Source organism: Centroberyx affinis, unplaced genomic scaffold (assembly GCF_046629955.1).
Source record: "Centroberyx affinis isolate AG114_WGS23_722 - 3 ecotype Tasmania unplaced genomic scaffold, CSIRO-AGI_Caff_v1 ptg002360l_1, whole genome shotgun sequence".
Classification (NCBI taxonomy): Eukaryota; Metazoa; Chordata; class Actinopteri; order Beryciformes; family Berycidae; genus Centroberyx; species Centroberyx affinis.
The window spans coordinates 267,172-288,144 of NW_027280620.1; the positions used below are offsets into that span (position 1 = coordinate 267,172).

Sequence of the window (20,973 nt, forward strand, 5' to 3'; positions counted from 1 at the left end):
TCATTAAGTGAACTGTAATTTTTTTTTAATCAATAAGTCTATCCCACACAACCAAAGCAGGATTGGTCTGCCTTATGAGAGACTTGAAAACTTATTTCACACATAACTAAACCAGCTGACACATTTGCTAATGGCAGGCCAAAACTCTGCAATAGTGTGATTAATAGGGAAGGAAGATAAGCAGGTATGGCCAACTGTAAATTTGAGTAATTAGCTGTCGCGCTTTGATGTCCATTCACCTACTTCAAGACACCAGTGGGTTTTAAGCGAAGGCAGAAGGACAGCCATTCTCAATGGGATAGAGATTAACAGAGGTCGAACAGCTCTGGCATTATAAAATGGAGGCGCCTTAAAGTAATAATCACCAACTTAAATGCCCGTTTTGTTGCTCTCTGTTGCTGATTGATACCATACAATAATGATTCAACCTATACACAGTTCATGAAAGCCTTTGCATTTGCTGTTCTGAACACCTATGAAGGGTCCCTCTATCCTGGGAAAAATCCTCTGCTGCATAGGAAGTGATGTGTTTTATTTTATGTTTACAGAAGCAACAGCGGTTTGTCTTATCATTCAGAGGGTTAGGATTATTTAATACCTTTAGAAAACACTGCTTTAGTATTTTTTTTCTTATGGGAAAATTATGAATTAACATTTCAGAGAGTTGACTGGGTCTTGCCTCTGGTACTGGTGCAAGAGAAGAAAAAATTCAGTGGTAAAGAGTTGCAAAACTAAATTGCACTATGGAGCCCATGTCTCACAAAAACTTTAATGACAACTATGAGCAACATACCTTTCTTGGCTTTGAGTGTCTTCCTCCATAAAGTGGAAAAGATGCCATCAGTCCAGTCATTGGTGGCTGCATCAAGACGGCCAAACATCTGTGGCGCAGTGATCGCCTTGGGGTTCATGCGCATCTCCCTATGCGGGGTTCCACATTCAGTCATGGCACGCATGAGAATGTTGATGACCATGGTCTTCCCTGCTCCGCTGGGGCCCAGAGTCATCAGGCCATGGCGCACACGTGAAGCCTCATAGAGCTATGTTTGTAAAAACAGTGGTATTTTCCTAACCGTCACTTTATACCACATAAGACAATAACAGGAGTTAAGCATGTGGATGAAGAGGCTTTGAGGTACCTGAACCAGCTTCAGGTTCCATGGTGGATGGTTGACGATGCCAGCTAGTTCCACCTGATGGGCTACAGCAGCCTGCAGGTCGGCATACGTGCTCCCATCCAGCTGGATCCCGGGGAACAGGTCACTGATCAGACTGAGGAAGAGGGGCTCATCTTCATCCACCTCAAACATACAGAAAGATTTCACAGATACAGTGCCTGCTCGTACATTACCTTCAGAGTTCATTATATTATTCCTGTCTACCCAGAGTTCCTCTCATACCAATTTAGAAAGGTTCATGTCACGCAGCACTCTCATGACAATGCTGGACTCTGTGTCATTGGGTCGTGCTCTTTTATTGGCCCCCAGTGTTCTCAACACAGACAAGATGTTCCTCAGACCAAAGTCATAGTGGACCTGACAAAGAGCAATGGTTGTATGTCACTAGGTCAATATTCATACAAAAAGCAGTAAGACACTGGCAACAAGCTTCTCACCTGTTTTGTAAGTTGCTCCTCACACAGTTTATAAAGGACAAAGAATTTCTGGGCTAAGATGACATTCTCGATGAAACCACAACTGGCCAGTTTGACTCTCATGATGATCTGGGAAAGATAACAGCAGGGAAACGACCCTCTGGTAAGATTAGAGCAAAAGTAATAATATTAAATTCCAGCAGTATTAGCCTTGACCCACCTGCCGGTCTGGTACCATCATAGACACTGTCCTGAACTGCACCTTTAAGTTTTCAGGAAGTTCTTGACGCCCTGCGTAGCCAGGGTTCTAGATATAAGATGATAGTATGTTGGTCTTTATTTGGTCTATATTGATGTTTTCTATCCTGCTTTAAAGGGTTTACTATAAGACTTGTGTATCTTTCCTACCATGGTGATAAACAGGCCAAACTCCGGATTCAGATCCACACAGTCTCCATCAGTGAAGATGAAGGTGCTTTTGTGCTCCTTGCGTGCTATTAGAACAATGTAGATCTGCTGAGCAGCAACAGACAGCACTGGCAGGTCAATTCTGTTGAACTCATCAAAGCAGCCCCAGGACCCTGATTGTGCAAGGCCTTGAAAGTACAAATATACAATAGAAGATAACTGACATAATACAGCACACTGCAACATAGGCTGGATGAATTGTTTGATTGTTTGGGCTACCTTTGTATATCCTGCCAAGTCCTCTGAAGTCCATCTGATCAGAGCAATTGAAGACCACCACATACTTGCCCAGGCAGCGACCCATGTCCTTAGTGGTTTCAGTCTTCCCAGTACCAGCTGGCCCTGCAGGGGCTCCTCCCATGCTCATGCCCAGAGCCTGGGACAGTGTGATGTAACACCTGCAGAAAATAGCAGTTCTCAGATTCAATACAGAAATGAAACACATTGGATGTTTATGTTTTACCAGTTGTACTATACAAAAATAAAATGAAATTAACAGGTAACAAAATCATGTTCCTCTTCACTTACCTGTCAGTCAGAGGGGTGATGACCAGACGGTCGGTGCAGCCCAGGAACTCATTCTGATAAATGAAGTCGACATTAGTAATAGACACAATGACCTGATCCAGGTCCTCCTTGTAGTAAAATCTGCTCTGCTTCAGCCATTCAAAGTCAGTGACAGATTTGATACGCATTCTCACCTGGGGAGAAATTAGAAAATCAAGCTGAATGAACAAATAATATAATGACAAACAGTCTACAATATACAAGGAATCACAACCGAAATAACATTTTCCAATAACTTACTAGGTCATTAAATATATCCCTCTGGTGCACATGGATTGTGACCAGCGTCTCAAACTTGACTCTGTCAAACTTGGTCAGGTCATGGGTGGTCTGTGAAATAAGTGTGTTGAGTAGATTCAAGAACTTCTGGTTGGTAAAGGACATGATCTCCCTGTCATCTTTGGCATTGTGCAGTGCCTCTTCTGCGTCTCTTGTCCAAAGCATCTGAATTCCCAGCAAGCCCACCTGAGAAAGTAAAAGCATAAAAGTTGCATGATGCAACTGTTTTCCAAAATATAACCTGAAAGTATGAGCTAAATGTAGATACGGAGCCATCCTGTACTTGCTAGGAACAGCTTGCTCACTAGAGATGTCACCAGTCTCTCTTTATGCCTCTTAACAATACAAAGTTATTAATTCTTACTCTGTTGAGAGAGGGGGTACCCAAGTATATGAAACTTACCATGACTAACATCATCACAGAGTACTTAACTTTAAAATCATCCTCTCACCTGTAGTTTGTGTACACTGGTAAAAATCAAAAGACAAATTGTTACTCTTGCAATTTTTCATTGGCTTGGTTAGGGTTCCCATTGCCAACTGACAAACCATACTTTCTGAACAAAGCAATGTGGTCTTACAGGATAGCCGATTATTAGACAAAATTTTGAATCCTAACAAGCATATGAACAAAAGGAATCAGGTCATTTCTACTTTGGCTGGGCAAAAGTGTTACTAACGTTTAGTTTGTCCAATTCACTATCAATAATGGATGATACATGCAATTGGATATGCAATGTGTTTAATATTATTATGCTATTTTAGAAACTAAGAACAAAATTGCTCTTCAAAACATTCAAGAAGTAGGGGAAATGTCAACAAAAGTGACATCTTTATTAAATGTAGTATTCCCTGGCCATATTCCAGTCTTTAGTTTGTTTTTCACTTCCCAGGCTCACTTGGAAGTGGCTCAAGACTAGGCTACCTGTCTCAGGCGGACCAGTTGGCTGTTGTCTGGGGTTTTCTCATCTCCCCAAACTCCAGGAATTGACTCAAATAGGACATGTGTGCAAGCCCCAAACAATTTTGGGAATTGTTTGCTTACTTTTACTGAACAATGTAGACTGGAAAAAATGTAATCAATTATTTTCCATTAGACATTTAACATCCTTATGTGTTAAAAAAAAAAAAAGTCACAAAATACAAGCCGGTTTGATTTTCTGACATGTTACATTTGGCTCTTGGTATCAGAATTTAGCAGTGGTGAAAATCTTTCATAACAATACCCTACTCTAGCCTGGTGTCGACCTAATATCTAGTATCAAGTATCTGTGTGTCACTAGCATAATATTTCAATTCATCCTATTCAACATTGTCACTGACTGCCCCACATTATTGTTGTCCTACCTGTGCTTGGAACTGGTTGAGGAAGGGTAGAAGCTGGAATTCTGAGTCATTGATCTGGAGATCAGAAACTTTGATAACAGTATGCAGAGAGGCCTGCTGTTGGAGCAACAGCTCCCCTAGCCAGAGCTCCACTGGTCCCTGCGCCATCACAGGATAGTCCAGCTGGAACCACAAACACATACTTGTGCTTTAGAATGAGCATACATTTAAGCATTTGAAAAGGAAAGACCACCAAGAAAGACAGGAACAGACAATCAAATGAACAGGCTTTGTCATACTAATTAATATAAAAATGATTAGGCTACAATAGCTAAAGCTAAGGCATAGGGGAAACATCAGTGACATTTCCTGCAGCATTTAAAGAGAAGGTTGTTACCATTATGGTCAATAGGGGGCATATCTGTGTGGGTGTGTACGTACATAATTGTGGTTTAGAAAGTGTGGTATTTATCAAGGCAGATTAGTTACAGGTGTGCATACACACATTTGGGAAATAACAATTTTCTTGTACGTATGGACATTCAAAATTATATCCGTAAGAGATAATTTAGAACCTTTTCTATGCAACTTTGATAAATGAGGGCCCAGGTGAACTTGATTGCGCCAGCGGGAGGAGAGCCGCAGCAGGGAGTGTGTCACACACACAAAAGCATTCATATACACACTCGCTTGCACACACACATATGCACACTCACACAGACACATAGTTTCATATGTCATGCCACATTACCGTTATCATCTGCAACTGCAATAAGCATTACATACCGGCAGTTTCTCTCCCTCTTGTGAAATAACAGACAAAATCTTGTCATATTCTGAGGCATGAAATTCCGCTTCACTGACATTGTCAAACACTCCAAGTAGATGTGACTGGAAAAAATAATTATAGTTTGATTTAATTAGAGCTTAAACCTGGTTCATTATTTTTTTACAATTTGTGTTAATTATTCAAAAATGTCATTCTGTTTTCATTAAATCATTTAACAAGACAGATCAATAAAAAAACAATTTTTAAACTTTCCAGGATTTTCATTATAGGTTTTTTGAAGCCTATCTGAGTTAACCTGTTTTGCTAATCATAAAAATCACTTATTTATGGTGACGATTGCAGTAGTAACCTGAATTGTGTGAGAATCACTGGCTTGTCCGAGGATTTCCAAGAGGGCTGGATCAGACACAAAGAAGAATCGTGGGAACAGGAGCCTCTTTTTCTCAAGGTACCTGTGGAGTTAGATCACACCATCTCCAGTAAATTAAACAATAATGCTGTATCTTTTCTCTACAGTGTTGTAGTAGGATCGCTAACAGTTTTAAAGAAGCCTATGTCAATCATGTGAGTATTTTCCATCTAAAAGCACTTGCATCAGGTTTGGGGAGTGGAAGTACCAAAATAATAAATAAATTAAAATAGATCTGATGAAAATGGATTGTGAAATAAAAAATTGACTCAAATCTGATTAAGATAAAAGTGATTTGATAAAAACAGAGACATTTTCATAATTTCTCACCACTTTCTATCATTCACTGTTTGACAACATACTTTACGGTGTAGAAGTACTTACATTATTTTTCAGAGTCATGGTTTTTAGTCCCATTGACTCTGACAGCATTGCTAACAAATGCTGACAATTTCTGCTTCCAATACCAATAAGATATATAGTAATAACAAACTAAAGCGAGCTGTGGTAAACTAAAGCTTCACCCCGCAAGAGACTTCTGGCAGAACTCCAGCTGTTTCTGAAGATCTGGTAGGAGCTGTCCCACAGTTGTATCCCCCACACAGCACTGCACCACATTTGGGACCTTTTGGGCATGCTGCATAACCTTGATCCAGGACTTGTCAATATTCTGAAAACGCTTGGCTTCCTACATTGGCAAACATTGCCAAGTATTTTAAAAGAGAATTAGGATTATATACACATACTGACATACTAAATATGCATTACATTTTTCCTAGACAGATATAAAGACCAAAACCTTATACCTGTGGCAGCTCTTTGGCAATGTCTCCCCCAACAAACACAGCCTCCAAATAGATCCACAAGTTTTGTACAATAAGCCATTGTTCAATGATATCAGATGATGTTGAGAGTTTGGAAAGCCAGTTCTGGATATCTTTCTTGTAGGGGGCATTGTATCTGGTAAAGATTTGGGACACAGTTAAGAGAAAACTCAGCTTTGTCAGCCAGACAATCTCACAAGTTGCACACGACATGTACAGCACAAGACATGCATGGCCACCTTGTCTGAAAGGAAGCAGGACAGAGGAAAACCACTAGTGTTAACAGCAGCTGGCATATGTGTAAAATTAATGAAGGAAGGGACAGGAGGCAACAGGTAAGGTGTGTCATGCGCTGTGATCAAATCAATCAACTGGGGGTTCTGGGTTTGATCCCTTGTGAGACCACACCTGTCTTTGAGCAAGATTCTCGAGCCCTACCTGCTCCAGGGGCGGTGTAATAACTGGCTGACCCTACGCCCTAACCAGAGGCTTAAAATAGAATTCTCCCAAATCAAAATTTCATGTCAGTTTGCTCTCTTCTACCTGTTGCTCAGCAGTGAGCCCAGAAGCATGAGACTATCCTCCATGATGGTGAGGACCTCTGCTGTCTCTGCCCCTTTAAGCATCAGCTCTCCTCTGTCCTTGAACGTCATCAAGCTCAGGTTCTGGCTGGACCAGACTTCTATCACCTGTGACAGCTTGGCCTCAATATCCTTCTCCTTCACAGATGATATGCAGATGTCCTGAGACATACACAAAACCAAGTGTGGAAATTAAAAGGCAAAATGAAGGACAAACACAAATTAATAGATATAAATCACTGCGGCTAATGATTGGAGCAGGCGTGTTTAAGTGTGGCCACAGTATAACCACACTGGCAACAAACCTCAATGTCTTCCTTATACTTCAACAGAGGTGCTTCCATGATGTTCTGCAGTGCAAAGGTCGCAGACTCCACCTCAAATGTGTGCCCAGTCAGGTCTGTGATCCGGTCCCAGTGTCTCTGCATCATGGATTTGTTTGCCATCATCTCTAGCAGAGGGCAGGACTCACTGAAATCATCAATCCTCCTCTTAAGGTCCAGGTAGGCCTGCCAGTCCTTCAGGCCTTTGGGCAGCTTACGACACCTGGAAACCAAATAGTTCTCTTCAAAATGATAAAGTACAGTGTACAGAAAACTGGTTGCACAAAGTCAACAGTAAGGTGGGGGAAATTAGCAGGAAAGTAGCAAAATCACCTGTTCTGGAATTCCAAAAGTTCTGCATTGATCTTGTCAATATCCACGTCTGTCCACAGAATGCCATAGTACCCGCTAATATTATTCATCACTGCATCATATAGGCCATAGAGTTTCTGTAGCAGCCCAAGCTCTTTTCTAGGGTAATCATAAAAGCCATATTTGCTTTATCAAATGGTGTACATTACAAAATGACAAAGTATTTAACACCATAAACCACAAGAACTAATTACAGCATTTTCATTTTATGGTCATGCACTGTCAAGCAGTGTATAGCGGTAGCACACCTTTTTTGTTGCAGAGCTTCATACTCTGTAACTGGCAAACCAAGGAGCTGCTCGCCAGTGGAGTATGTGATGAACTTTCTCCATAGTTCATCAAATCTAGCCTAAGTAAAAGAAAAAAGGTATGTATGTATTAAATCTCCAAGAGAACTTCACCTCACAAAAGGAAGCATGTTAATGTGTTAATTGACAATGTTACCTGACAAATCTGGAGCCTGCAGCTGGCATCTTGGGGAGCTATTCCAGTCCCCATAGGGCCATCCTACAATAAAAGACCACATAGTGTAGGAGTTAACTGAGCAATAGATTGATTAGTCACTCAAAGATCAAAGACATGTATAGACAGATACACACATAGAGTAATGAATAGATTCACAGGTTACTTACTGAATCATATTGCTCTATAAAACTGACGACATCATTTTGGAAAATGGCAACACCCTCCAGAAGGTTTTGTTTGAACTTGGGTTGCATACGAACAAGCTCATCTTGCACTGATCTCTGACAAGGCAGGAATCAAAAACCATGATCAAAGCTGAATTATTGAAGAACACATACTATGACTGCACAAAACAAAATAACCACCAACATAATGAATGTACTAACAGCTTTGGATTGGAGCTTGATGAAGGAATATCTGAGATTGTCCACCCCCTCTGCCTCTTTTTTGGTCACCTCCACTTCAGATCTTTTCAGAATTTCATAGGCTTCCTTTAGAACATAACATGAACACATTCAGACACTGGGGCTAACTTAGGTAAGCAACAGACAATATGATTTTTAACATCCAAACAGACTATGAAAATGGAAAGCATTTAACACAAACTAAATTTGACAGTTCCTGTTATAGAATACTTAATTTATGTCCCTAAAAACAACCCATAGTGTATTATTCATACCTTAATGGAGCCCAAGGTCATATCAATATGTATCTCAGAATCCCGGAGCTTGGACAGGGCCCCCATGGCACAACGCACATCTTCCAGATTAGCTACGGGACTGGATAGCTGTATGTGGTGTTTGGCAGTAAATGTGCTGACGTCGATCATTTTCTTCCTGTACTCCCCCTTCAGGTATTTGCACAACAGTTTCTTCCAGGCTTTGGCCTCAACTGTCAGGCACATCTTTAACGGAGCTACGTATAGAGGAGGAAAATCATTTACTGCGCAGAATTGGCACAGGATTCAATATATAACAGAGGCCAGCACTTTGTGTCACTTTACAACTGTATATAGGTCTTTCTCCCTTGTAACACATACAAACCTCTGTCAAACCAGACAAAGCCTGTGAATGATGATATGACCAAGCACTACATTACTGTTGTTGCTGAAAATGGCTAATTTCAAGAAAAGCCTTTGTTCTCGGTAAGACTAAAATCATTTACTTGTGCAATGTGTAGCATTTTTAAACATCAATATATCATTCCATATAAAGAAATTATCCAACCACACACTTTGAGGCTTTGCTGATAATGTACTCACATTTATTTTTCTTACAGCATTTGTAAAATAGGCTTACATTATAAGTGGCTGTGCAAAGGTGTCTTGACTACTCTTCATCAATATATCAATGTAAAATTAATTGTAATACCTTAGTATAATTACCATAAAGAAATGAGACCATGGTTCACAATATTAATGCAGTGTAAAGGCCAGTAGAGGCTGCCAATCTTCTTGGTGATGATCTTTTTGTTCACGGTGATTATACAAATGTCTCAAAATGAATCTGGTAATGATTTATTAATGTTTAAATGCTACACATAGCTGGGAACTGAGCCATTGTTTCTGTCCCCAGAACATATTCCTGCTACATTACCTGTTGACAGTTCAATGGACCACAAAATATTGATGGGTTGGATATCATCAATGTCTTGTTCAAATGAGGCGTAGCGCTGGATTTCAGATTTGATCTCGGTCAAGTATGGATTGCTGTCCATGAATTCCTTTTCAAACAGAAGAACAAATATTCTCATGGGCTAGGGGTAAAAATCCTACTTTCTGACCAAAAGCCCAAACAAGAAACAGGTAAGTGTGCAGGATAACACACCTTGACTTTCAAGTCCCTGTCCTCAGCCCAGATCACTTTGAATGGATGGAACTGCTTCAGTAGATCACTAGCTTGTCTCCTCAGGGAGTTGAAAGCAGTGTTCAGGACGACCACAAGCTTGCTGATGTCCTTGTGTTCAGCAACACTCTGATAGAAGTTCTTTACATTCCCTAATGAGATCCACATACAGGCAAGGACCCGAAATAATCAATAATCATGCTTATCAATTTCAATCCAAGGTTACTGAAAATGCTATGCATTTGTAAAACCAATTGTACTCACACATCAAACTCAAAATTGGCTTTTTTTAGGGCTGGACATTACTTTCATGATACTGGCCTTGATAGCAAACTCATTTTGTTATGCTGGGTGTTGTCAGATTGAAAAATTCTGACTTTTCATTTTCAGTTTCATTTTTTGCAATCAAGAGGTCAGCAAATTAATGACTGAATGCCATATAGTTTACTGTAAATTGTAGCACACAAAGCCTTCCCTCTGTATCTAAAACTTCTGTCATATTTACAAATTTTCAGTAATTTTCAAGACCTATGGAAGCCCTATAGAACATCTTTTTTAGATATTGTTTTCCATGCATGTGCATGTTGACAGTTACTTGCCTTTCGCCTTCATGTCATCAGGATTGCGCTTCTGTCCCCAGCATGCAACACCCCGGCTAACTTCTAGCACCAACTGCACCAATCGGTTGATGGCTTGCTGGATGTTGTCTAAAGTGGGAATCATTACCTGAACAACAAATGTCAGAGACTTACTAGAAACTGTTTCACAAACGGGCAACTAATTCTACATTATCTTTCTTCCCAAAAGGTCATTAGCCTGAACTGAAACCAGTCAACAATGAATGTCACCCCTAGTATTATAAACTTACCACATCGGGTATAACCAGGTGGACTTCAGATTTTATGAGTGTGACCAGCTCAGACTCAGACTGCCGGCATGTACTGAAATGCCCTTTTCTTGATGAAGGACTGTGACAGATAATATTGTTTCACTTAGATATTGGCAATTTTGTTTTTTCGAAATACCGATAAACACAAGCCATACTTACGAAGCAACAAAAAGCCTCTTCTTCAGAGAGTCCAGCGATAACCTGGTTGCTTTGACCAGTGCGTTTAATAGCTTGTCACTGAAGTACTCATACATCTTCTTGCACTCCTAAAATTAAGATTAATTTACATTGTCAGCAAATTAAGATTAATTGTAATATGAAGCATTGACACATCTTGTTGGTATGCTGTACATAAGAGGGGTATTTTGGTAAGCAAACATACTTTTTCAAAGTCGCTTTCTTTGTCACCATCTTGAGTTTCTGAATTCATTCCATTATCCTCATTGGAGGTTTTGGCCTCTACTGAGAATGTCACACGCCTTTGCTCTAGAATGTTCAAGTGGTAAAATAAAAAAAGAAATAAAAAATGTGTGTTTGTGTGTGTGAGTATTATTTAAATACATGGGGTTTATTTCTAACGGTTTATAACTCTTAAAATTGGTGCTTAGGAGGACCTGGTGCAGGTTCCTCAACAGTCTTCTTGGTGCCTTTTGACTCGTAAATGGCACTGAATGTATTAATCAGCTCCTTTACTGCCTCTTCAACGTGGCTACTTTTGTGGTCCAAGGTATCAGCCCACTTCTTACATCGATTCTACAAAAACAGGACATATAATGAGTAGATTGGTGACCTGGACTAAGGGAGGGAACTTCTTTAAAATGCAAAATTTTAAAAACATTTTTATTGAAAAAGGTTAATCTTGAGTCAAGTAACTGACAAATAATAATTTATTGCTGTAATGTTAACCAGTGAATACACAATTTGACTGCATATTTTTAATTGATAGGAATGAAAGTGAAATGACCCCAACCCGGGAACAAATGGTGAAATATGCGATTACATTCCAGACCTCATTTGTGTCAATCAGGTGCTGTAGTGAAGAAGGCTGATCTTCTGGAAGCTCAATCAGCACAGTCTCTGAAATGTCTTTGAGGACATCGTCAATGTGTATTTCACAGATATCCCGCACCTGCGGAGAAATGAGGCATCTTGCAGCATGGCCCTCAAGCAAAATGATTTACCAAACTGTATATACAAGGCCCTATAGTGTTACATGAACGTCTAACCTGGGATGTGATAAGCAGAACAAAGGAAAAATTGTGAATAAATACTGATTGGTGATTGCAATGTTCATATCAATTTTTGCATTTAAAAATCCCATACTTCATACACCCAGACTTAAATTTTTAGACATTGCAGATCTGTTGTTCATTGTTTCAAACCACTGACCGTAGGCTAATAATATTCTCTCTGAGGGGCAAGGAATTAACATTGTGGTGATAAATTTCCAATCTTTTCAAAAGTTTATGTTTTTTGTACTCTTCCATACTTTGAAGACCTGGAAATTGTCAAAATGTGTGTTGGCACCCTGTGAATGAAGTCCTTCCTTTCACATCCTTGCCTGACAATAGTACTGTAAATGATATCATGATGGAACATTATGCATGCCTGAGGGTTTAGTATAGCTTACATTTAGCTCAATTCTTTTTTTCAAAAAAGTACCTTCTTTAGAAGATGCTTGAGCTCAGACATAGCAGTGTCGGCATTTTGGAAGAACTTGTCCAGAATGAAAGATGACCAGGTGAGCAGCACTGACCCATGGCGAAGCACAGACTCCACCTAGTAATTTACCAAAAAATAGAATAGTCAGAAATAGTCAAGTCTGAAAACAGTAATTAATAGATATAGGGGACATTATTATTTTATATCATTTTTGCTGTACATAAACTACTAAACTACAAGCCTAAAATATGTCATATTCTTCCATAAATTGAATTATTTAGGAAGGCTATGGCAACTCCATTACAGTGTTTAAAAAAAAAGGATCAGCCAACCCTTAAGCTATTGAAGCCATCACTTTCTACATAATCATATGCAGACCCTTTTTAATCCTAACACAAGCCCAGGTTTGGTCTCTACCCAGCCAATACTGGCAGAGAGACAAGAAAGATGAGACAGAGGGGCAATGACTTCTTAAAGATCAAGAGCTGGACTCTTCATGTTGTATGTACATGGTATGTATGCCACGGAAAGCCAGTTTTGGCTATTCTTCAATATTTTGATAATTTGCGATTTAGTTGTTTAACTTGCTTACATTTTTTATTTTTGAAGCCATCAAGTTGTAGAAGACCGCAGGTATATTCTCACAAGTGGACTCATAGTCTGCCAAAAGGGTCTATGGGAAACAAAATAAGGCAAACAAAGTCATTTTATACTAAGTGAGCCCATTCTACTGTTGAAAAATACCTATCATTACATACCTTTAGTCTGAGGTGATTGGCATTTATTCTGCTTTCTGACTTGACCAGATGCAAAGCCTGCTTTGGAACCTCAAGACTCATCTTCAGCATACATTTCGTCTCCCGAATGACCTCAGTTATTTTAGGATCAAAGTTGACAAGTAATTTTCTTGTCTCAGGGTGGCGAACCAGCAATGTACTTTGTAAGGCTGTTACGAAAGAGAGTGGGGAGAAACCATTAGCAGTGGATACGAACAGAATCATACAAATTCAAGATGCAACCTGACAATGGCTAATGTGTGCCATCTAGAGTATCAACATATCCTGTCAGGTCCAGGCTACCAACCATATTCTAGCTGTGAGACCTCCCTCATCCAGGCTTTGTGGTAAAGAAGCTCAAACTCCACAAACACAGCTGCAGTCCGATTGTACATTTTAACCACCTCCTTTCCTTCAGGACTGAATAGGATATCAAAGTTTTTCTGTTGAAGAAAACAGATCCATTCAAAATTCAATATGGTTTAAGTTAACAAGTATTATGTATCATATCTAAGTATTATGATTAAGTATTTTTATTTGTTTTGACAGGACAAATTTAGGCTTACATCTATAAATGATATAGGTTCCTCTATTCTTCTGTAGAGGTGTCTGACCCACCCAACCCTGCCAGCCACAGGAGGCAGGTTTCTGGCTATAGGGGGGTCCTCTCTGTGTTCCTGATAGAGCTGTCAAGTAAATTTACATAGGTAGATCTGTTCATCTGATCAAAAACTACAAAGTCTGTATGATGAAATTTGAAAGTAACGTGACAATAATGTTATACTGTACTGTCAATATCCAGTCAGCTATGTAGCCTAATGCAAATGAAATACCTTATTCACAAACTCTAGTTCTGAGGCATAGTGCTGAAGAATGAGACCCAAAGTGTTGGATATTTCAGTCTTTAGACAGGGCATGTTCAGCTTCTGAAAACTACAATAATGGAATTCATGAGAATAAAATATTGTTTTTCCTTATTATTATGCCCATTCATCCATAGTTTATATCATTAGAATGAATAGCAGCATCTTTATGATGTTTACAGACCTCTGTAGCAGGCAGAAAGCTTGCCGAGATGAGAGGATTTTTGAGAAACAGGAATTCATGAAAATCTGCAGCTGGTTCTATAGATAAGAATAGGCAAAATATTAATATGATCATCTACTTTAAAAACACCATACCACAGCAAGTTTGCATCATATGAACAGCATCACAAAATACATACCTCAAGGTTGCAGATTTGAGTCATAAACTCAGCAAAGTCCACTTCAAATTCAGCTTCTCTTGGAGCCAATATATCATACTGCTTCTTCTTCACATTCATGGATATATTCTGGAATTGCCTAGCCAGTATCTCAATGCCCTCAATGTTTGATTGTCCAAGAACAGAGAATGTCGTCACCATTGTAATCATTTGGGTGATCTATAAAACAGAATGGTTATTGCTACATGGGTAGGCCTTATGGTGAAAGAGAGGGATTCAAATAAAAAGGTAACATAATGGGATATCACACCTTTTCCAGTTGCTTGCAGAAGCCTTTAAACTTGCAAAAAATGTGCATCTCTGAAACCTCAAAGGGCCTCTCTCCAGGTCTTTCAATTGTTTGTTTCTTTGTTTTGTGGAAACAAGACTGATACTCCTGATACAAGTAGATGCAGTCCTGCCAAAGATAATTGACCAACATCAACAATTAGATATCATATGCTGGCATTAACATTTGTTATATTTAGGCCTAATTATCAATGTATCAGTAGTTGCCTGAGATAACTAATAATTATCCCAATATGAGTTACCCTCACCTGCATTTTTTTGATGATGTCTTCAGCATCTTGATCCCAAACTGGACAGGCGCCGTTGTCAGTAATATATTCTCTGCATGCTGAAACCATCTGATTCGTAACCTGGAAAATGCTTCATGTTTCAGGCACTCTTCAATTCCAAAGTTTCTCAGTTCAAACAGGATCCTTACATTGTGTCTTTTCATCCACTTCCAAATATTTTATATTTGAAACTTCTGCTTTTCTGATACTAAATCTAAATAACTTACTTTGACAAACAGTGAGGTCATTCTTTCAGATGTATTGTAGTACTGTGAAACACTGTGAATCATTTGAATGGCATTGATGATGTTCTGAATGCTTTTCGTCATGGTGAGCTGAAATCAGACGAGCACATATGAGACATATGTATTCATTTCTTTAACAATATTTTGCTTCGGTAGAAAATATATTATTGGCATCTCTTAACCTTTTATTGGCATCTTTTAACCTTTGCATTCCAGTGCATTATCTGTGTATTAACCTGTGAAAAATAAGTTGAACTACACAATAATACTCTCTAAGTAGCCTACTTAATGAAACTCTCCCTAATACATAATGTACTTAAAGATGTGTAAAAACACAATGTAAATTCAAAGTACAAATTTAATTTACTGCTTAGCAAATTAGTACTTCCAAGTATTATCTAATTCTAACTTAAAAAAAGAGAAGGGTCAATACATTTTGTAGAGGATCTAAGCTTTCCTCACTGAAACTAAAAAATCACCTTGATTACAAAGTTTCAAACACAGATGTAATCATGTACAGTTAGGAGAAAACATTTTTTGAACACTTTGGAATTACCTAGATTTCTGTACTAAAATGTGGTCTGATCTTCATCTCAATAGATGAACACAATCTAAATAAACAAAATATAACTCACAATTGTACTTTTTCATCTTCTTTTAGTACACTGTGTTTGTACACACTGTACTTGGATTATGTTGCTATAGCTTTTGCAAGTACATTATGTATTAGGGAGATTTTACACAATATTGTATAGCAGTATTTACAATAATGTATTTACAATACTTTTCCATAGGTTAATACACATTTTTATACCAGAATAAGGCAACTGCAAATACGTTCCTCATTATGTTTCAAATAGGTGTAAGAAAAAGTTGATTCCACAGACATAACTAGGTATTCATCTTACTATACACACCGGGTCACTGTTGTAAAGAGGTTGGCAGACTTTCTCCAGCGTGCGTAGGAATTTTACATTATCTTTGGCCTCACTGGCACGATCCGTTATCCTGGCATCCAGCTCCCGCCACATCTACATAGGGACAGGGTTGGAAAAGTTACTCTGAATTTGAATGTAATCCATTATAGGGTTTGCCCTGTATGGGTTTAGGGTTTTTGAAGGCTAGTACCAATATTGTCAGACTGAAGTCACCAATAGCTGATATTTTGTGCTCATATTCAATATCTTTAATTTTGGCCATTTTAATCCCCAAAAAATACTACAATAATACTACAAGTAGTAATTTTATTCTTGTCAGGGTGAAAAAGCCTCTAAATTTTACAGAGAAAAAAATGTAAATACAGATTTTATTTTGGTGTCAGGGCTGTTTGGTATCACTCCCTGCTCTCCCTGCCAAAAGCGAAAGCAGGGAGAGATCAACTGCAACACCCCGCCATGGGGAACCACAGAATGAGCAGGTGAGTTTGACAGCTTTTAAAACGGACCACTAATGGCAATACGCAAACTCAGCTGAAACATCAGCTGATCCAGAGCACAGCGGCACTCAAGTTGTCTGCCTGAACTAGCTTGCAGGCTTCACTTCATTTAGACCATCATGTGACACTAAGACTCTCCACTGAAAACCATTTGAATTAATTTTTTAGGTGTGTTAGCAGCTCCTTAAGCCAGAGTGATCAAAGGGTAAAGCAAACTCTGGGATACATTAGGCCTTTAAACGAAGAATTAATCTACAAAAAAACATTACTATAGAACAAATAAAATGTGCAAATAAAATACAATTTAATTGCAGGTAACTTTGGTAGTTGTGGTCAGGAAGGAACCTCCATTATATCGGTGGTGGAGGAGACTGATTGGGCGATATCAGATATTTAATCAAATATATTGGTGTAACCCTAATCTATTATAGATGACTGACTACTTGCATGAAATTGTAATTGGTGATGTAATCCACTGCAATACTCGAACTGACTGAAATGCTGTAGCAGAGCCAGGATAGAATTAATCAGGATCAATTTCCAAAAGCCACCTTTTACACGGTATGATCATCGTTACACTGTGGGAGGGGCATCCACGGCAACCAGTGTATCTCGGGCAACAATAAAGTTTGTTTATCTTGTGGATGATTGTTGTGTGATATAATTTTAAAACTATACCATTTACATCAGATAGATTAAAATTGTTTCCACTAGGCTACTTCTAGTTTTGCTAGCTAAGACAATTGACTGTTCGTCACAGATTCTCACTGGTACCTCCAACCTCCACTCGCACCTTATGCCTATGCACAGGTGATGGAACGCTTGTTGTGGCTTTATGGATTACTTTGCCTCCAAAATGTATACAATCATGTCCTACAAGTAATCCAGTTACTTGTAGGACATGTAGATGTAGACATAGGCATAACCTTTCTACCTAGAACACTCAAGAACTTGTACCTTCAGAGTCTTGGAGCGGCTGACATGGAGGACCATTACCACTGCCTTGCACTCTGGGCCCTTGATGTGATCAATGATGGAGTTGAACTTTGCCGACATTCTTTTCCAGTGATCCAACTCAGTCAATGGCCCCGCAGAATCAGCCTCTTTCCTCATCTGATCACTTTCTGTCAAGACCTGATGACATAGATACATAAAGTTTACATATACATGTATTTATAGATACAGTCGTCTTTCTGCAGCATAGGGTTGGACTCACTTCAATTCCAATTAACGTAATTTACAAAGTAAACTTGCTATGAGGTCATATTTATAATACTACAAACGGAGAATAAACCTCAAATATTTATTCCCCTTGTGTGTTATTCTTATGGTCTAGACCAGTCAATTCAATATTTGTGAACATGAAAAACTCTCTCCCAAAGCTACAAACTAACAAACTAAGATTAAAACCTGTGATGTCAACAATCTGGGCCTGCTCCCAAGAGAATAATATGAGAAAGGTTGTAAAGGTGACCCTGAGAGCACACAGCTGAGTTTTCTGTGTACATTTCCTGGTTCAGAACTACTACTACGGAATATAGCTAAACCACTCTCCCATTCATTTTCTATGGATCAGCCCCCAAATTTTACATATTAATGACATGCAGGTTTGAGTCTTAGTTCTGTAATTTCTGGTTCTGGGGGAGGTGTTCACACAAATTTGACTGTCCATGGGCATAGCACTAACAAATATGAAATCTTAATTTAAGTGGTGTTCTGATTAAAGGAGAGAATATAAGATTTCCACAATAACATGGGGAAACAGTGTACTGTGCCATTGCCAACCTGCTCGATCTGCTTATACCACTGCATCAAAATTTCTTCCAGTTGATGAACCATGTCAAAGTCTCCTGCCGCAGCTTTTATATCTTCAAGGGTAACCAATCTGGAGAAGTCAATGTCTGTGGCTGTATTCAGATGAACAATACCCTCAATGGTCAACTGGATATCTGGGACACATACAAGAGGGTTGAATTAGATCCTTACAACTACTTGATGACCAGCATTTGGTTATTAGTAATTTTAGTTACGAATTAGTAAGGAATACTGCAACAAAAATAAGTTGTTGCTTGTTACTTTCATCATCATTCCTCCTAAATATCAGAACTTGAATGATTCATAATGCAGTCCCTCTCTCTCACTCTCAGACATCCTTGTTTCTGTCATATCAGTAAGACTATTATTCTTTATACATACTGCAGTGATCTTTGAAGAAACTGCTTTATGCCCTGTCGACATTGAATTCTACTGTCAGCTCATGCCACTGTGGTATTTAGCATTTTTGAAAAGACAAACAATGAGAACACACTGCAATAGATGGCTTCATTATCATTTGGCAGTGAGGTCTTGTAATTGGGCGCGATACAGGGAAGAGATGCTGAAATTGGAGTGATGTGATTTTGTCTCTTTGTAAAATCCTAGCTGCTGCATTTTGAACAAGCTGGAGACATGAAAGAGAATTTTGATGGATGCCAGAATAAAAAACAATCATTGTAGTCTAAACTACGAGTGCGTATGTAAACACACTGTTTTCAGCCAGCTTCTGCCTAGTACACAATTTTGAAAGGTGTGAAAAGGTGTGTTGGGGAGTGAGAGCGAATAGTGGGTTGTTTTCTGTGATAACAACTTTCTGCAACACCTTAGATAAAAAACAGACGTAATATCAAGTAAAATCAAAATAATATTATGAAAAATATAACAAATTACTGCTATTAGGAAGTGATAAAGTAATATTAGAACTTTTAAAACAAGTTCACAAGTAATATGTCATAAATGACTTGAGATTAACAGTTGAAAACTGTTGATGACAGATTAATTACAATGCCAAATATATATCAAATCAAGGCTGAAGAAACTGACAACTTGAAGAAAAATGTACTCACCATCTAAGAAGCTAATAGAACGTTTTACGGTGTCCTTGAAGTTCTGTTTAAATTTCTCTCCATGTTTAGACCGATTCAAGACACCCCAGTTTTCTGTTGCATTGAGAGATGGCAGCAGAAATTTGGAGTAGAGATTACTGGTTCCTTTCAGGAGGCCATCGGTGGCATCAAGCATTGAGAAGTAGATCTCCTACAAAGCAACAAGAAATGACCATCCATTACTTTACACAATGCAAAGACAAAACATGTGAAAACTAGCTTAGTGCTAGTTACATGGTTGTCAACTGTGAGCACTTTTGTAAGTAATGTGACAATTGTGTTTTCTATGACTGGGGTTACCAACTTTTAACAAAGGAATATAGGGGACACCTATATTGAAGGTGTGCTTATCAGTAAAATCAGCTGCTGTAGTATTTGGTTGGAATGAAGACCCGAAGATCTGAAGACCCTAGGGTCGCTGTGACACATGGTTGAGATGAGTATTGGGTACTTTATTAAGGAGAACCCGAGCCCAAGTACCGATCTGAGTATTACTTCATTACTTATGCTGCAATTGCAGGAACAAGTGCATTAATTGTGTTTATTCATTTACATTTGATTATATAGAATACTGAAACCTTAGCTTAGCATGTCTTAGGTTCATGTCTTAGGTCCCAACTCCCATTGACAGTGCATTGGATTGAAAAGGGTTGTGCCAAAACAGCATTCGAGCTATGTCAAACTTTTGCCTGTGATCACAGTACTCTCCGAGGGGTAGAGAAAGGCATATTTTACTATTTAAAATGGGTGGCATTCCCCTTTAATTTGGCTATCAAAATCAGTCAAATAAAGTCAAGTAAAGTAATACAGTCAAATAAAGGGAAAATGCTACTTTCACACAAAACATTAGATTATTCAATGTTTGCAAAAACATCTCTTTACAAAGACAATATTGTCTTACCTCATTTATGCTTTCTGGATTTACAGGAATGTCGACCCTAGTTCGCACGAAAAAGCAGCACACGCCTGTCAGGCAAGTCTGAGATAAATTGGCTAAGAACAATCTCATTATCTTTGCCCCTTTGGCAGTTCCAGGAAATGAGCGGCCACATTCTGAAATTAAATCCATGAGAATTTTTCTTAGTGAGATGACAAACAGGAAATGTGCCCATACAACTATTCAATGCTGATTGAAAGTTTCGATTTTAACCAACATGGGTACAGATCCAATCCAATAATTTTACTGAACTTAAGACTGAAGGCCATTTTACACAGCTGACCCATCCATCAATTCCATTTCAGAGGGGAGATAAACAAAATCATGCAACCCTGAACAGGTTTAATCTTATGACTATAAACATCTGTCTCGTGGATAGCTTGTGGTCATTATTTTGTTGATGCGGTCACCATTGGTCGCTGCCAATATTCTTCCTACTATATTT

At 38.7% G+C, this 20,973-nt stretch overlaps 1 protein-coding gene across 1 annotated transcript in view; it reads right to left on the reverse strand.

Moving 5' to 3' along the window:
• LOC139655939 (dynein axonemal heavy chain 8-like) overlaps positions 1-20,973 on the reverse strand; it is a 41,360-nt gene that overhangs the window by 18,137 nt on the left and 2,250 nt on the right. The window contains exons 4-48 of the mRNA XM_071533363.1: positions 20,493-20,644; positions 19,553-19,742; positions 18,456-18,619; positions 17,628-17,804; positions 16,153-16,266; positions 15,218-15,325; positions 14,970-15,071; positions 14,684-14,830; positions 14,395-14,592; positions 14,217-14,293; positions 14,003-14,102; positions 13,736-13,855; positions 13,477-13,612; positions 13,152-13,339; positions 12,986-13,066; positions 12,394-12,510; positions 11,741-11,860; positions 11,365-11,484; positions 10,891-10,997; positions 10,711-10,783; positions 10,442-10,568; positions 9,825-9,985; positions 9,594-9,720; positions 8,678-8,913; positions 8,385-8,489; positions 8,166-8,279; positions 7,978-8,040; positions 7,782-7,882; positions 7,495-7,632; positions 7,144-7,384; positions 6,801-7,000; positions 6,240-6,393; positions 5,958-6,121; positions 5,374-5,476; positions 5,021-5,125; positions 4,256-4,417; positions 2,870-3,094; positions 2,591-2,763; positions 2,282-2,460; positions 2,003-2,190; positions 1,815-1,901; positions 1,616-1,723; positions 1,401-1,535; positions 1,140-1,301; positions 794-1,040 (exon numbers count right to left, since the gene is read on the reverse strand). Coding sequence (XP_071389464.1) covers positions 794-1,040; positions 1,140-1,301; positions 1,401-1,535; positions 1,616-1,723; positions 1,815-1,901; positions 2,003-2,190; positions 2,282-2,460; positions 2,591-2,763; positions 2,870-3,094; positions 4,256-4,417; positions 5,021-5,125; positions 5,374-5,476; positions 5,958-6,121; positions 6,240-6,393; positions 6,801-7,000; positions 7,144-7,384; positions 7,495-7,632; positions 7,782-7,882; positions 7,978-8,040; positions 8,166-8,279; positions 8,385-8,489; positions 8,678-8,913; positions 9,594-9,720; positions 9,825-9,985; positions 10,442-10,568; positions 10,711-10,783; positions 10,891-10,997; positions 11,365-11,484; positions 11,741-11,860; positions 12,394-12,510; positions 12,986-13,066; positions 13,152-13,339; positions 13,477-13,612; positions 13,736-13,855; positions 14,003-14,102; positions 14,217-14,293; positions 14,395-14,592; positions 14,684-14,830; positions 14,970-15,071; positions 15,218-15,325; positions 16,153-16,266; positions 17,628-17,804; positions 18,456-18,619; positions 19,553-19,742; positions 20,493-20,644 — 6,396 coding nt within the window. The remainder of the gene's footprint in view (positions 1-793; positions 1,041-1,139; positions 1,302-1,400; positions 1,536-1,615; positions 1,724-1,814; positions 1,902-2,002; positions 2,191-2,281; positions 2,461-2,590; positions 2,764-2,869; positions 3,095-4,255; positions 4,418-5,020; positions 5,126-5,373; positions 5,477-5,957; positions 6,122-6,239; positions 6,394-6,800; positions 7,001-7,143; positions 7,385-7,494; positions 7,633-7,781; positions 7,883-7,977; positions 8,041-8,165; positions 8,280-8,384; positions 8,490-8,677; positions 8,914-9,593; positions 9,721-9,824; positions 9,986-10,441; positions 10,569-10,710; positions 10,784-10,890; positions 10,998-11,364; positions 11,485-11,740; positions 11,861-12,393; positions 12,511-12,985; positions 13,067-13,151; positions 13,340-13,476; positions 13,613-13,735; positions 13,856-14,002; positions 14,103-14,216; positions 14,294-14,394; positions 14,593-14,683; positions 14,831-14,969; positions 15,072-15,217; positions 15,326-16,152; positions 16,267-17,627; positions 17,805-18,455; positions 18,620-19,552; positions 19,743-20,492; positions 20,645-20,973) is intronic.